We start from the raw sequence: 17,529 nt of genomic DNA on the forward strand, positions 1-17,529 counted from the left end.
AACGGACATAGTGCACTACACATGCACGGGCAGCACAAGGTGTGCTGAGGTCGTATGCATAGTGGGCTCTGTTAACCACCATTGTTATGATCAGAGGGAGTTCCCGCGATCAGACCCCCCCCCCCCCCAATTGACCAGTATAGGGGATAACTTTTAAAGTGTCCCTTTCACTTTAAAAACTTTTGATACATCCCAAAGACATGTCAGAAGTTCCCACAGATCACTAGTTAAAAGTGGTAGAGACGCACAGCTAAGCTCTTTACTCTCCCATACATTGGAGGCTGTCAAGCTGGGGAGTGAAACGCTTAGCCATGCACTTCTTTCTAGTTTCCTGGAGGACAGGGATTCAGTATCAAGGTGATAAAAATTACCAAAATTCAGCACAGACCTATATGTTTAATAATAGATGAGGATGTGGTCTTACCTGGCCTGGAAAGCTGAAGCAGAGAGTTGTAGATGTCATGACAGTCTCGCTCCCTGGGAACTATGAAATGGACCACACGGAAGTTCTTGCACTGAATCACTAGGGGGCAGCCTGTAGTAGTGAGGGCGAGCTTCTCCACTGCAGCAATGTGATGGTGTAATATCTAATGCAAACCAGGAACACAAATTATAGTCAGGTGGAGTATAACCCTTAACCTAGTAGAAACCAGCCCATAGAAATAAATACACACATATTCTACCTCCATAATCCGTGTTTATTTATGGATCTGAATCATAAAAAGAGGTTTTATATTCTTTCTATAACTTTAACTTTTTGTCTATGCCCTTATAAAATTCTATATGCTGTAACCCTGATCTATAGCCCTGCTCATAAGGATCTTCCATAATACAGCTTCAAAATACATGGATCCATTAGGGATCTGCTGGAGTGTGATCGGCAGCCTCTTCCCCAAGTACTGTATATAATAAAATAATAATTTTACAAAGTAATATAACTTTATTAAAACAATGCAGTCTCTGAAGTACCCCTTTAAATTGGAGAATTATTTGTACAATCGGGAGGTGTCTGCATGAGATCAGATGGCACACGCAGTTATTACAGTACATACCCAGATCTCTCTCTGCTGCGAGTCTATAAACAGTAAGTGAGTGGCAGTCAGATACAAGGTTCCGGAAGTTGACTTATTGCTTGGGCTGAACCGATCCAATAACTTCACCTGCTCCACCTGCAACAGCAAACAAAACAGGGCTGAAAAGTACAACAATACCCGATGCATAGGAGACTCACCGACCTGAACGCATAGGGAAATCCAGTATATAAGGGGAGATTTAGAGATTCATCAAGATTCACTGTGTTCCCATTGCAACCAATCACAGCTCAGCTCTTATTTCACATATCGCTCTGGTAAAATGGAAGCTGAGCTGTGATTGGCTGCTGTGGGCAGTTTCCTTCCCTATCTGTTTTAAAACCTTGGCAGGAAACGTTTCTTTTACCGTTTGGTGTATAACCTGGAAAATACTCCCAAGATATATCACCGACATACACACACATATTATATATATATATATATATACACATATACATATACACACACACACATATATACACAAAGCCCTACCAGTGTGTCTCATACTGTTGGGTCTATTTTCTTAGTTAAAGGGATAGTCCATTAATAAAAAGTTAGATATAAATTGGGCCTCCTCTGAGACTCCCATTAATGCCCAGAATCGGGGTCCAATGTTTCCCACTTGAACAGAATGGATCTTCCCAAGTCTAGAGCAGGGGTGTCAAATTTGAGGCACCCCAGCTGTTCCCATCATGCTTTGGCTGTCTAGGCATTATGGGAATTGTAGTTTTGCAATAGCTGGAGGGCCACAAATTTGACACCTGTAGTCTATAGAATCAAGGAAGATAGGGGAGCATTGTATTCAGCCATCTGCGTCAGTCCCACAGGGTGCTCTGCCAGGGACATGGCACCCCTGTTCTGGGACGGGACTCTCAGAGGCCAGGCGGATAAGTGACAACTTGTTATTTCTGGATTATTTCTTTAAATATTGGGTTTTATAATTTTACAATTATTATTTATTGCAATTTTTAATAGTTTACGCCCTAACATTCTGATGCTGGGAGTTTGACCATAAGGATCCACATTGATCGAGACAATAAAATAAACGATTTACATAACCAGGGCTTCCCCATATAGGCCAGTCAGACCTCCTCTGCACCCTCCATTCTTCTCCTCTCCGCTATACTGACATATACCACCCTATAGACCCCTATAATCACATTTGGCTTTCCTATCATACACATTACACACGGGATTAAACCATGATATGAACAAGGCCTCAGCAATATATTATCACCCATGTAAAGGGATTATCCAAGCTTACAAAAACATGTCCCCTTTCTTCCAAAAGCAGCATCTCTCCCGTCCTCAGTTTGGGTGTGGGGTTATGCAGCTCATTTCCACTAAAGTGAATGGAGTTGAATTGTAATATCGCACACAACCTGAAGACTGGGTGGCGCTGTGCTTTTTCTAATCCTGGATAACCCCCTTAATGAGAACTGTCTATTACGACTTAGTACACAAGCCGACATTTGTCCCATCACAGAAATCTTTTAGATCAGCTATATCCGTGAATGTAAGTGGGTACACATAGGGTACACACCGTACAGCCCTGGATCTGTTTCATGGTGATCTGGTGCAGTATGTGACTAGTTTTCCCTTGTTGCGGCTGACTAGTACACAGTACTCGGCCCCTGACTACAATGAGCACATTCATCACAGATTACAGCAAAGAACGCAGTGGAGTCTGTGTCTGAAACGGAAGCATTGGGCAACAACAGCTGTGGTCACCGCTATAACCATACAAACAGAAACACATGCCAAGTGCACAAAGCAATTCATAGCATGCCAGGGAATAAGTCATGGCAGTGTGACACAGTGACCCTGTATCCTGTGGTTACATGCTTTATAGCTACCCTAGCAGCATAACATTCTCTTAAAATGCAGGTTCACCTGTCACCACATAGAGATAGCATCTACATAAAACCTTATAAATACACTGTGCTACTTATATTATACCGAGTCGGTTTCAAAGTCCAGAGCTGTATGCTTAAAGGGAATCTGCCAGCCCTATATCATGCTCAGAGCTGCAGACATGGGCTGAGGGCTGGTTGAAAATTTATAAAATTATGTTTTTCCTCCAAGCTCAAGTGTCATAGAGGCTGGGCTGAGCAATGCATACCTCCTCCCTCCCCCACCCCTCCTTCCCTGCATAGTTGATGTACAGGATTTGGTTTCCTGCACTGAGCCTTATATATAAATCATGCAGGGTAGTGGTAGGGGAGAGAGGAGGCATGCATGCTGCAGCTCAGCTCAGTTGCTATGACTTTTGAGCTTGGAATGAAAACATCCTCTTTCCCTCACTCCTCCCTGAATGGACAATGTACAGGGTTTGGCTTCTTGCAATGGGACATGTCAATCATGCAGGGCAGGGAGGGGAGGGGGGGGGGGGGGGGGCAAGGACGCATGCATGCTGCAGCAGCAACTTTGCAAACAGCTGTCAGAGACAACACACATTTCCTTTAAAGGGCCTATCCGGCCTTCAAAAACTGGTAACCTATCCCCAGGGATCCTGCTGTGATACCTTGCACAGCCATTACAAGTAGTACAGAGATTGGCAGTATGAGCCCATGTAAACACTGATGATGCTGCCCCATCATACATCTGACCAGTGGGGGTGCTAGCATTCGCACCCTCACCTATCTAATACTGATGGCATTTACACCCTCACCCATCTAATACTGATGTCATTCACACCCTCACCCATCTAATACTGATGACCCATACAGAGAAAAGACCATTGATTTTTAAAGACTGCTTAATGAATCACACATAACAGATATATCTGTAAATCCTTAGGAATTGGTTGTGGATATAAAGTTAAAATCTTACTGATTCGCGGACATTACTATGGTGAGGTTTCCGCTGGTGTTTTCCAGCTTCCACCTACAGTATAACATGTCAAACCATGAGACTGGAGCAATCTCAATATGACAAGTCATTGCTGGAGGCCTGTAACCAGAGTCAGGTGGCCTCACCGCGGCAGCAGCACCAGGGTAAGGTGAGGTGAGTACATTGCTTATTATCATTTTAAGCCAATGCTTTCACCAATGGACTTTGCTGCAGATTTGCAGATAATCCGAACCACCAGGATTTTAGGATTTCTTCCCTATCAAATAGAGCTGAATAGTAAAACGACTCTTTGTTCTCACATGTAATAATGTTACGGCCATCATCTCTACCACTGTAAGTGCATAGACCTTGATGTATTTTTATAACTAAGGCCCCCTTAACACATGGTGGGGGTCTTATCATGGCATGAGATTTGTCAGCCTGTCACCACTTATAAGCTCCCTGAACCACGGGCAGCATGAAGCAGTCATTACAGCCAACAATCATTCTTGATGATGGATATTTAACTGTTTTAGCAAGTAGGTCTGATGACAGGTCTGAGAGCTGTACCTGCAGCTGAAATACAGACATAACAATGCATCTGGGTGAGCCCAGCCTAGGTGTATAATCACCATGTACAGGAGCTGATGGGATGTAGCGGTGTATAGTCAGTATATAGTATATATAGTCACCATGTACAGGAGCTGATGGGATGTAGCGGTGTATAGTCAGTATATAGTATATATAGTCACCATGTACAGGAGCTGATGGGATGTAGCGGTGTATAGTCGGTATATAGTATATATAGTCACCATGTACAGGAGCTGATGAGATGTAGCGGTGTATAGTCGGTATATAGTATATATAGTCACCATGTACAGGAGCTGATGGGATGTAGCGGTGTATAGTCGGTATATAGTATACAGTCATCATGTAGCGGTGTATAGTCAGTATATAGTATACAGTCACCATGTAGCGGTGTATGGTCAGTATATAGTATACAGTCACCATGTAGCGGTGTATGGTCAGTATATAGTATACAGTCACCATGTAGCGGTGTATAGTCAGTATATAGTATACAGGCACCATGTAGCGGTGTATGGTCAGTATATAGTATACAGGCACCATGTAGCGGTGTATGGTCAGTATATAGTATACAGTCACCATGTAGCGGTGTATAGTCAGTATATAGTATACAGTCACCATGTAGCAGTGTATGGTCAGTATATAGTATACAGTCACCATGTAGCAGTGTATGGTCAGTATATAGTATACAGTCACCATGTAGCGGTGTATAGTCAGTATATAGTATACAGTCACCATGTAGCAGTGTATGGTCAGTATATAGTATACAGTCACCATGTAGCGGTGTATAGTCAGTATATAGTATACAGTCACCATGTAGCGGTGTATAGTCAGTATATAGTATACAGTCACCATGTAGCGGTGTATGGTCAGTATATAGTATACAGTCACCATGTAGCGGTGTATAGTCAGTATATAGTATACAGTCACCATGTAGCGGTGTATGGTCAGTATATAGTATACAGTCACCATGTAGCGGTGTATGGTCAGTATATAGTATACAGTCACCATGTAGCGGTGTATGGTCAGTATATAGTATACAGTCACCATGTAGCGTTGTATGGTCAGTATATAGTATACAGTCACCATGTAAAGGTGTATAGTCAGTATATAGTATACAGTCACCATGTAGAGGTGTATAGTCAGTATATAGTATACAGTCACCATGTAGTGGTGTATGGTCAGTATATAGTATACAGTCACCATGTAGCGGTGTATAGTCAGTATATAGTATACAGTCACCATGGAGCAGTGTATAGTCAGTATATAGTATACAGTCACCATGTAGCGGTGTATGGTCAGTATATAGTATACAGTCACCATGTAGCGGTGTATGGTCAGTATATAGTATACAGTCACCATGTAGCGGTGTATGGTCAGTATATAGTATACACCTGTGCAGGGATGATCCTGTAACCTGACACTTAGTAACCATAAAGTGACACAACAGCACTATCACTAGCAGGGACCTGTACACGTCACACCATCCTGAGTGCTGTATAGTGACCCCCAGCCTGCAGCCACATCTATCACCATACAATCTGTATACCCTGCAGAGCCATGGATGGTGAGTGCACCCCTCAGCCAGCTGCCATCTGCTATGACACTGCCCTCAGCAGCCCCAGCATCCATCCCAGTACCTTGGTGGTTCTGATGTGCTCCATGTCTGGGCCCTCCCGGGAGATGCACCGTGCACCGGGAGCAGTGATCGCTCGGAGCCTCCCCGCTTCCTGCTGCACTTCCTGCTATGATCGGTGCAACAGGGAATGACACACAGCTCTGTCTATGCGGCGGCGCTGGAAGTTCTGTGTGTAACAGCGACACCGCCTGGTCACAGGTGGTACTGCAGCCAATTACTGCCTGAAAAGCATATCAGGTCTCATGTCTCACAGGAACAATACCTTATGTGAAGGGTTAATGAAATTAAAGGGGCGTTCTAGAAGTAAAAAAACAAAAACGTTAACATTTATATTATATTCTACCATATAAGATATATCAGTCTTGAAAACTGCTCAACCACCTTTATGAGTCTATATGTTAAAATGGTAGTCTGTCAAAGCAACCCACAACAAGCTGCCCAGAAGCCTCAGTCACTATTGTTCCTGGCATCTAGGGGGCTAAACAATTACCACAGATCCCAGCCCAGACTTTGCTGCTCCAGGTAGGAGCTGCCTGACTGTGCTCTGGTCTGTATACCGCCATAGTATTGGCCTCCAGGCCCTGTACACAGTGTCGATTAAGCTGATGTACCATTTTATGACATTAGAATAACATAATAAAAAACTAAATCACATGCATGTCAGTCAGGCTCTCCCCAGCATGTTTAATTATATTCTCTTCCATTAACCCCTTTAGGGAAGGGTCACATGATATATTTGTACCTGTATTTTTAAGTGTAATATGCATGTATTATTCTTCAGGTGTTTATGTCCCTCTCTTCTCAGCTATTGAAGCAAATGGACTATTAGGTACAATCACTCTTGTCTCATTTTTGTTTTTTTGCAGAAATCAATAGTACAGGCCATTTTAAGAAACTTTGTAATTGGGTTTATTAGGCAAATATGCCATTATCTGCATTTAAAAAGACTTTCCCCAGGTCCCCCCCCTCCTTCCTCTCTCTTATTCACTGCTCATTATCAGGAAATCACGTCTTGTTACATTAGACATGCCCCTGTCTATTCTATGGAGAGGGGAGGGGGGAGGAGGGAGATTAGTCGCCAGCAGAGAACAAAGGATTACACAGTGGGACCTGTGTGAAAGCCGGTATTCAGAGATCAGAGAGGTCAGTGCTGACCTCAGAGGAGATGTAGCTGTAAATTAACTCTTGTCGTGTTTTGGTGCCTCATCTCCCTCCACCCCTCCCCTCTCCATAGAAAACAATGAAGACAGGGGGGAGAGCTTCAAACTGCCTTTTCATGATAAAAATGCATTTTTCAGGTAATAATTCCAATTACAAAGTTTCTTAAAATCGCCTGTACTATTAATTTCTGGAACAAAATTTAAACGACAGTGACACTTTAAGTTATACCGAATATAATGGTATAAAGGTATAGTAATACCTTATATGCTGCAGTTTTGTTACAGCAAAAAGAATTGGCTGCAGTCTACAAAATGCATGAAAACACTTCAAGGCTATGTTCTCACACAGTATTTTTGTTCAGTATTTCTCAACCAAAACCAGGAGTCAATTGGAAACACAGAAAGGCTAGATTCACACACAGATCCGTAGTGGATTTCATGATGCAAGTTCGCAGCAAAATCCGCTGCCAATCCCTTACTGTCATTCTGAATAGGGTTACATACTTGCAGTGGAATTTTTATTCTGCTGAGTACGGTGCCCCTTAACCCATGACGGCCCGGTGCATACATTACTGGTCTGCGCTAGAGATGAGCGAACCTGGAGTATGCTCGAGTCGATCCGAACCCGAACTTTCGGCATTTGATTAGCGGTGGCTGCTGAAGTTGGATAAAGCCCTAAGGCTATGTGGGAAACATGGATATAGTCATTGGCTGTGTCCATGTTTTCCAGACAACCTTAGAGCTTTATCCAAGTTCAGCAGCCCCAGCTAATCAAATACCGAACGTTCGGGTTCGGATCGACTCGAACCCAAACCCGGTTTGCTCATCTCTAGCTGTTAATCATATTAGCCCAGAAAACCCCTTTAGGGTATATTCACACGGGCGGGCTCGCAGCGAGATTCTCGCTGCGAGCCCGGCAGGTCCTGTCAGTTCCCATAAACTACATACTTGCTGCGGTCTAAACGACCGCAGCGAGTATGTAATTATACCGCGCTTAACCCCTTCTACTCCCGCCGGCTCCCCCGCTGTAAGCAGCATACATTACCTGTCCTTGCTGCACGGGTCCGGCGTCCTGCTCTCCCGCCCGGCCAATCAGTGGCTGCGGCTGGGCAACACACTAATTTGCCGGACGGGAGAGCAGGACGCCGGACCCGTGCAGCAAGGACAGGTAATGTATGCTGCTTACAGCGGGGGAGCCGGCGGGAGTAGAAGGGGTTAAGCGCGGTATAATTACATACTCGCTGCGGTCGTTTAGACCGCAGCAAGTATGTAGTTTATGGGAACTGACAGGGCCTGCCGGGCTCGCAGCGAGAATCTCGCTGCGAGCCCGCCCGTGTGAATATACCCTTAGGCTATGTTCACATACAGTATCTTTGCTCAGTAATTTGCAACCAGAAGTGGATAAAAAACACATAAGGGCTATGGTCACACACTGTTAAAATTTAGTGAATGACCGTCATTTAACGGCAAATAGCAGCTGTTATTTCAAAACAACGGCCATCCCATAAGACAGCAGTAAAGTGGGGAGAAATAACCCCCAGGTGTCAAACCTTTCGCCCACCAGCTGTTGCAGAACTACAGTACCCATCATGCCTGGACTAGTAGTTTTGCAGCAGCTACAGGGCCGCAGGTTCCCTATCTCTAAAAGAGGGGTCGGCTGATGCTTCCAGGACAGTCTAGCAGGGTCAGAAGTGGCTGGCAGTGGTTTTCTCCACTGAGGGTCAGGGAGCTATATTATGCATATGGCCGGTTGATAAATTGACCATATTGTCATGTTAAGCACAAGGCAGCGCTATATTAGTATCTAAGTTCTATTAAACAAACAAAAACTTTATTTAAAAAGTGGACATTGTGACAAGAGAACGCTGTCAGTCGCCAGTGACGTCATCACTGCGCGCATAACCTCAGCTCGAGTCGCGTGACTGTAGAGAACTACAGCGCTCTGCTGATGACGTCTGCTTCTAAGTTACGTCATCAGTGGGCGCCTGCTTTCTCCCGCCAGAGGCGCGTGTTGCTTTCGCTTTCTGGGCCCGGCACAGCGGGAAGACGTCTAGGGGAGAGAAATGTCCACCGGCTTCGGTTTCGGGACGGTGGGCGCCTCCACCACCACATTAAATCCGGCAACTGCCACGGCGGCGCCATTTTCCTTTGGAGGAACACCGGCTGCGAGGTGAGGGGAGCCTATCCGCCTCCCAGCATGCCCTTACCTGACCTGGTGCTTTGCTCCGTCTCCATGGTTACTGCCTCACCTGTCCGTTACCATTGCACGCGCTCAGCTGTCACCATGGAGACCAGCGCTTCACTGATTCTGCGTACGGCAGACTACCGCTTCGTGTGAACCCTGTCTTGGGGCGTGTCCCCTCCTTCAGGTTTTCTCATGCAGTTTTTAAACGCTGAAAAGGCCTAAAGCAAATCCTTGAAGCATCTAACCTGTTGATATCTCCCTATAGTGCAGGGGGAGCTGAGGATGAAGATAAGCTTCTTGTCCTCATCCTCTGCGCTGTTTATGTAATATTAGGAGTGTAATCCCGGCCGTCCTGCTTCTGATATTTATTAGGAGGGACGGACAGGTGCACTGGGGGCCCAAAGGGCAATAAAACACCTTACTAGCCCAGGGAATAAAGGAGAACTCTGGGAGGTGGCTGAACACTATGTGCACTTACCACTGGCTGAGCGGGGCTGACACGCCACCACACCAGGAACTGAGGAGGAAGACAGGGGAGCTAGGTGCATGTTATGTTTAGTGCTATGATGGAGTTGAGAAACTTCCCTTCATCTTCAGCGTCCCCTGTGCACTATAGGGATATAGATTCTTCTAACCTGCTGATAGGTTAGAATTGGGCTGATATGGTTCCCAGGAACATTGTATAACCGCGGCATGTACCGGCTGCAGCAGGAGCTTTATACTGGAGAAAAAAGAGTTTTATTCTACGGGCGTGTGACAGACATTGCCAGGGAAGTACTCATCTGGGTGGCTCCCCGCCCGTGTCTAGTCACTGCGCTCTGCGGGAATGATTGACAGGCAGAGAGGCCAGTAACAGACCTCTCTGCCTGTCAGTCATCACCTCCAAGCACACTGACAGGCAGAGCGCAGTGACTAGATACGGGCGGGGAGCTGTCACGCGCCCGGAGAATAATTTTTTTTTTTTTTTTTTTCCCTCCGGTATAAAGCTCCTGCTGCAGCCAATTTGTGCTTTATACAGCGCTCCTGGGAATTATATCGGCCCAATTGGGCTGATTGGTTCCCTTTAGAGCATGGGTCTCAAACTCAATTTACCCGGGGGCCGCTGGAGGTAGAGTCTGGGTGAGGCTGGGCTGCATCAGGTTTTCCACAAGAAGGGGACTGAGGGGGTGACACAGGGGACTGGGGGGAGCAGGGGGTGACACAGGGGACTGGGGTGACACAGGGGACTCGGGGTGACAGAGGGGAGCTGGGGGGTGATACAGGGGACTGGGGGGAGCAGGGGGGTGACACTGGGGACTGGGGTGATACAGGGGACTGGGGGGAGCAGGGGGGGGGACTGGGGGTCCCTGAGAGGGGATTGGGGGTGACACAGGGGACTGGGGGGAGCAGGGGTGACAGAGGGGAGCTGGGAGTGACACAGGAGACTGGGGGGAGCAGGGGGGTGACACAGGGGACTGGGGGTGACAAAGGGGACTGGGGGTCTCTGAGAGAAGACTGGGGGTGACAAAGGGGACTGGGAGTCTCTGAGAGGGGACTGGGGGGTTACACAGGGGACTGGGGGGACCTGGGGGGAGCTAAGAGGGGACTGGGGGGAGCTGGACACACCACTCCTCCTCCTCTCACCCCCGGCACTGGCGCGCTCCTCTCAGCCGCACATGCAGCTCCTCAATCTCTGGAGGAGGAGGCCGCGGGGACTGCAGGGTGAGGTGATCGCATCGCTGCAAGTCCTGGGGCTGTAAAGCAGGATCGGGGATCTGCACTGCATCCCCCGATCCTGCTGAACAGCCCCAGGACTTGCAGCGATGCGATCACCTTGGAGTCCCTGCGGCCTCCTCCTCCAGAGACCGGGGAGCTGCATGTGTGGCAGGGACGCTAGGGGGCGACGGCTCTGCCAGGTGGCTGTTAGCCCCTGCACCGCACAACTCCCCTCCCACCACCACCACCGCCGCTGCCCACCTCTCCGTCGTCTTCGGGAGGCCGGCCGAACAGCTGCAGCCGTTCCTGATGCCGGCCCCCCTCTGCCGCGTCTATCAGCTGCTCAGCCGCGATTGGCTGAGCATAAAGTTAAGCCTAGCCAATCGCGGCTGAGCTGCTGATGAGGGCCGCACTTACAGGGAAGCTACCATTGAGGTGGGGGCCGCAAACTAGTGTCCCGAGGGCCGCAGTTGGCCCGTGGGCCTTGAGTTTGAGACCCCTGCTTTAGAGAGTACCTGTTATCCAAAAATAACATTTTACATGTCAAAAGTTATTGATCACAACTAGAGATGAGCGAACCTGGAGCATGCTCGAGTCATTTCGAACGTTCGGAGTTTGATTAGCGGTAGTTGCTAAAGTTGGATAAAGCTCTAAGGTTGTCTGGAAAACATGGATACAGCCAATGACTATATCCATGTTTTCCACATAGCCTTAGGGCTTTATCCAAGTTCAGCTGCCACCGCTAATCAAATGCCGAACAATCGGTTTTGGATGGACGAGAGCATGCTCCAGGTTCGCTCATCTCTAGTTACAACACATCTCACTGCCAACACCCACTCTGATCTGAAGATATAGCCAGGGAGAGACTGTGGCAGCCGGTACATTTACTGCCTGACCATATCTCCGATTCTGCTCTGTCCGTCATTGGAAATCTGAGACGACTGTGACTGTCAGTGCAGGCGGCCAGGGAGTGGATGGTGCTGCTGCCATGTTCTCTTCCTGGCTATATTTTGTAATCCCAGCGGGTCTTAGCAGTGAGACCCAGTGGGATCAATATCTGTTGACAGGTCAAAAGTTACTTTTAGTGACAGGTACTCTTTAACTTGTTTACACATCTACTATTTTTTATTCTACACCTTTTTTATTTTCCTGGACCGCCTCTTTGAAAGTGTTACTTTCAAACGTTTTTAGACCCGTTGTCTACATCTCCCAGCATGCACTGCACCTGAGAGCCAGCTTCCGGGTACCCGCTCCCGTTTTGTACTATCTCCCCACCACTGGCTTCATCTGCTTCTACTTTGCTTGTAAACACATAGGGGGCGATTTATTAAACATGGTGTAAAGTGAAACTGGCTTAGTTGCCCCTAGTCTGTGAGGAATGAAAGGAAGAATCTGATTGGTTGCTAGGGGCAACTGAGCCAATTTTACTTTACACTATGTTAGATAAATAGACATTGGGGGAGATTTATCAATCTACATACATTAAAGAGCGATGAAAGAGGATCTCCTCTACTGTATACTATTCAGGAGAGGCAGGTCATTACTGTGGGATGCTGGTGGTGGTCGGGGTTACAGCTTGCCAAGCAACAGACGTCAGAGACCATGTGACCTCTGTCTCAGAAGGGAGGGGGAGAACAGAGGATTGGAGACAGAGTGGACCAGGAAGTGGGGATTTTCAGCAGCTTCAGTGTGAGTCAGGATGTGCCAAAGACAAACGGACTAACTCATGTAATAGAAGCCTATTACAAACAAGCTTACATTATAGGTGGGGATTGAACAGGGTTAAATACTTTGGTAGGCAATTCCAGCATCTTACCCCACCATCTAGGGTCGCGACGTAGACCGACACATCACGATCTGGGGCGTTACTCTGAGCTCCCAGGCACTCCCTCCCTGTCTTGGCACGCCTCCCATACCTCTTTAGGCTCTGCTATTGGGTCCTGCTTCACTCTGCCTCTCTCTGTACAGCAATGTCAGTACTGCAAGTCCCAGCGCACCCAATGGTCATACACATGTCAGTCCAGTGTATGACCATCGGGTGCGCTGGTACTTACAGTTCTAATAGTACTGACATTGCTGTACAGAGAGAGGCAGGGTAAAGCAGGTCATACACTGGCCTGACATGTACCCCCGCGGTACAGGACTGTATACACAGGGGATTTTCTCATTAGCTGTGCCGCCGTGGGTACGGGGGTACAGATCGTGACGTGTCAGCCTACGTCTCGACCCAAGATGACGCCCGGGGCTGTAAGATGGTTCTGACGAACCCGGAAGTAAGCCACTTCCGGTGGCCAGCGAGACCAGGGAAAGTGAGATAAGATGCTGGAATTGCCTACCAAAGTTTTATAACTTTTCATGTGGGGAGGGAATGGGGGAAAACATTTGTCGCCGCACTACTCCTTTAACACCATAACTACTTCCATCCTCACCGCTTAGTGACTAATACCACCAGTGTCAAACTCACAGCCCACCAGCTGTTGCAAAAGCTTTGGCTGTCCAGGCATGATGGGAATTGTAGTTTTGCAACAGCTGGAGGGCCGCAGTTTGACACCTGTTCTCTATACGGTCACTTAATAAAATTCAATGATATAAGCAAATATTACCAGAATATACAGGACAAATAATACCATTACACTATGACCACTACCCTCACCATACAGTGAATGTAAACCTCTATACTGTCACTGAATAAAATCCAACACATAAAGATCAAAGTTCTCCCTAAGCAGATCAAAGTTCTCCCGTATAGAGGTAGATCCAGCTGTATGCAGATGGTTCTACAGACTTATAAGTGATTAAGTGCAGTGACTCACAAGAGGCGTCTTTGTATGAATTGCAGATGCTCGCTTTTTCTTTTCTTCCCCATCTGGCTCCAGCCATCATGAAAACTTCTCCGACCATGACTCCTCTCACAGGATCTGCCAGACAGACATTTTAGGCTCCTTGCTCCAGCATCATTTTCATCTTCATACGACTTCCCCATCTGTATTGCTCCCTGTGTAGATAGGCCCACCTCACTACTTCCATATAGCTGTTAGGCCTCCTCTGTGCAGCCCCTATATAGTATAGCCTTCTCTTGTGTAGCCCACATATAGTATAGGTTCCCTTAGTGCCCCTCTACAGTATATTATCCGTCTGTGCAGCCTCTATATGGTACAGGCGTCTTCTGTGCAGCCCCTTTACATTATTGGTTTTCTATATGACCCTTTATAGCAGGGGTGGGGAACCTTTTCCATGTCGAGGGCCGGTCGGGCATTTATAAAATCATTCGAGGGCCGCATACCGTGTGCAGCAGGGTAACGTGGGTTTGCAGCACCCGGGGCAAGGCAAAGTATTGTTCCCCTAATGCCCCTGCTATTGTAGTTAACCCTCTGTGATGCCCCTTGTACCTGATGTGAATCCTTAGTGATACCCTGTAGCCTGAGTTAACCCCCCAGTCATGTCCCTGGTAGCCTAATTACCCCCCCCCCCCCCCCTCACACCCAATGATGCCTCTGGTAGGCCTAGTTAATCCCCCCAGTCATGTCCCTGCTAGCCTAGTTAATCCCCCCAGTTATGTCTCTGCTAGCCTAGTTAAAGGGAATGTGTCGCAAAGTAAAAAAAAAAATTGAAAGTGTTAAAACTGAATTTGTTATTTTTTTTGTTAATTTATATGTTTTTCATTTTTTTTTTTCATGTAAGGAAATATGAAAAATTAACAATCTAATTTTCCATATTTCCCAGTGATGGCCATCAGGGGGAGCTCCACCAGGAAACTGCTGGTAAAAGCAGCCTGAAAGACGGCTGCTGAAAAAAAGAGGCAGTCTCTGCTCAACTTCTGTGACATCAGCACCTCCCTCCTCTTTTCACAGGCAAACAAAGAGGGGAAAGGCGATATTATGTGTACTGCTGAGCAGCGCCATTTTGTTGTTGTCTGCACAGCAGGAAAGATACAAGTATGTCCCTAGACGATAATACACCTCAACCTGCTGCAGAACCACATACAGGTCGCCTGCCCACACTTTCCTCCCGCACTTCTCACCGCCCATCCCCCACATGCACATAGTATTGTTGTTACACTCATACAGACAGCTCATGCCTGTACACTTGGGATCAGCAAATGTACAGCAGTAGCGAAACCCTTCGCTATGCTCGGCCGTCAGCCGGCTGCATTAGAGCTCCGCTCCAAGTGTCTGGAAAATCTGGTTACAGCTCTGGAGAACTTCTCCCAGGACTGTATCCAGCTTTTCCAAACACCTGGAGCGGAGCTCAAATGCAGCCGGCTGACGGCCGAGCATAGCGAAGGGTTTCGCTACTGCTGTACATTTGGTCATCCTTAATGTACACTCACACAGGCAGCTCGTACATGCACTCTCACACAGGCAGCTCGTACATGCACTCTCACACAGGCAGCTCGTACATGCACTCTCACACAGGCAGCTCGTACATGCACTCTCACACAGGCAGCTCGTACATGCACTCTCACACAGGCAGCTCGTACATGCACTCTCACACAGGCAGCTCGTACATGCACTCTCACACAGGCAGCTCGTACATGCACTCTCACACAGGCAGCTCGTACATGCACTCTCACACAGGCAGCTCGTACATGCACTCTCACACAGGCAGCTCGTACATGCACTCTCACACAGGCAGCTCGTACATGCACTCTCACACAGGCAGCTCGTACATGCACTCTCATACATTAGTAGTAGTAGGGGGCTGGGTGTAGTGGTAGCAGCAGGGGGCTGGGTGTAGTGGTAGTAGTAGGAGGCTGGGTGTAGTAGTGGTAGCAGTAGGAGGCTGGGTGAAGTAGTAGCAGTAGGAGGATGGGTGTAGTGGGAGCAGTAGGGGGTGGGAGGATGGGTGTAGTAGTAGTAGCAGTAGGGGGCTGGGTGTAGTAGCAGCAGTAGGAGGTTGGGTGTAGTAGTGGTAGCAGTAGGAGGCTGGGTGTAGTGGTAGCAGTAGGGGGTGGGAGGATGGGTGTAGTAGTAGTAGTAGTGGTAGCAGTAGGAGGCTGGGTGTAGTAGTAGTGGTAGCAGTAGGAGGCTGGGTGTAGTAGTAGTGGTAGCAGTAGGAGGCTGGGTGTAGTAGTAGTAGTAACAGTAGGAGGCTGGGTGTAGTAGTGGTAGCAGTAGGAGGCTGGGTGTAGTGGTAGCAGTAGGGGGTGGGAGGCTGGGTGTAGTAGTAGTGGTAGCAGTAGGAGGCTGGGTGTAGTAGTAGTAACAGTAGGAGGCTGGGTGTAGTAGTGGTAGCAGTAGGAGGCTGGGAGTAGTAGTGGTAGCAGTAGGAGGCTGGGAGTAGTAGTGGTAGCAGTAGGAGGCTGGATGAAGTAGTGTAGTGTAGTGTAGTGGTAGCAGTAGGGGGTAGGGGGGATGGGTGTAGTAGTAGTAGTGGGACTGGGAGCAGTAACATCGTAAGGCACAGTGTGGGGGAGGGGCGGGGAGCCCTGTCAGCTCCTTACATCCTCTCCGGTGGAGCTCAGTGTCTCTCTCCTGCCTCTCATTCTCCTCCTGACGATCTTCCTGCCGGGAGGTAAGGACCTTCACTGACAGATCTTCTCCCAGCTAGGGCTGCACGGGGGAGGGGGCGGTCACTATTCATGTGTGAAGGGTCTTATCTGCGGCGCGCGGGAAGGAGGGGGGAAGGAGGAGGAGGGAGGGGGAGCTGGTGTTTGGCTTGTGATGTTGAAGCCCGCACACTTTACTTTCATAAAGGTGCGGGCTTCACAAACATGGCATGCAGCCCTCCCACAGTGTCAGGATGCCATGTGCTGAGCATGCCTGTGCGCATGCGCAGCACACAGTGACGGAGCCTCCAGTGCAAGTGAACCAGACGGACTCCGTCGGTTCACTTCAATGATCTGGAGGAGCCGTATAGTGTCTGTGTGTGTGTGGTGAAATGACGTCACACACAGACACTATAAACATGGCAGCCCCCTGTGCAAAACTAAATGTTATGAATACTACTCAAGCACTATGTTAAAAAAAAATAAAAAAAATCCAACACACTTATTTGTTCTTAGTACTATTCATTTAAAAAATTTCAAAAACATGACACTGTCCCTTTAATACCCCCAGTCATGTCCCTGGTAGCCTAGTTAAGCCCTTCTGTGATGTCCGTGGTAGCCTAGTTTAGCCCCTCAGTCATGTCCCTGGTAGCCTAGATAACTCCCCAGTCATGTCCCTGGTAGCCTAGATAACTCCCCAGTCATGTCCCTGGTAGCCTAGTTAACCCCCCAGTCATGTCCCTGGTAGCCTAGTTAACCCCCCAGTCATGTCCCTGGTGGCCTTCTTAACCCCCTCAGTCATGTCCCTGGTGGCCTTCTTAACCCCCTCAGTCATGTCCCTGGTGGCCTAGTTAACCCCTCAGTCATGTCCCTGG

At 47.9% G+C, this 17,529-nt stretch overlaps 2 protein-coding genes across 3 annotated transcripts in view; one reads left to right on the plus strand and one right to left on the minus strand.

Moving 5' to 3' along the window:
• MTMR6 (myotubularin related protein 6) overlaps positions 1-6,423 on the minus strand; it is a 28,701-nt gene extending 22,278 nt beyond the window's left edge. The window contains exons 1-3 of the mRNA XM_069969838.1: positions 6,128-6,423; positions 1,053-1,169; positions 425-587 (exon numbers count right to left, since the gene is read on the minus strand). Coding sequence (XP_069825939.1) covers positions 425-587; positions 1,053-1,169; positions 6,128-6,151 — 304 coding nt within the window. The 5' untranslated portion in view covers positions 6,152-6,423. The remainder of the gene's footprint in view (positions 1-424; positions 588-1,052; positions 1,170-6,127) is intronic.
• A 2,791-nt stretch (positions 6,424-9,214) lies between these two features.
• Positions 9,215-17,529, plus strand: part of NUP58 (nucleoporin 58) — a 44,596-nt gene continuing 36,281 nt past the window's right edge. The window contains exon 1 of one of the 2 annotated variants that reach the window (XM_069969839.1): positions 9,215-9,456. In XM_069969839.1, the coding sequence (XP_069825940.1) occupies positions 9,350-9,456 (107 nt within the window). In that variant the 5' untranslated portion in view covers positions 9,215-9,349. The remainder of the gene's footprint in view (positions 9,457-17,529) is intronic. The other variant, XM_069969841.1, reaches the window with a different exon arrangement.

The sequence above is a fragment of the Dendropsophus ebraccatus genome, chromosome 5 (assembly GCF_027789765.1).
Source record: "Dendropsophus ebraccatus isolate aDenEbr1 chromosome 5, aDenEbr1.pat, whole genome shotgun sequence".
NCBI classification, from domain to species: domain Eukaryota; kingdom Metazoa; phylum Chordata; class Amphibia; order Anura; family Hylidae; genus Dendropsophus; species Dendropsophus ebraccatus.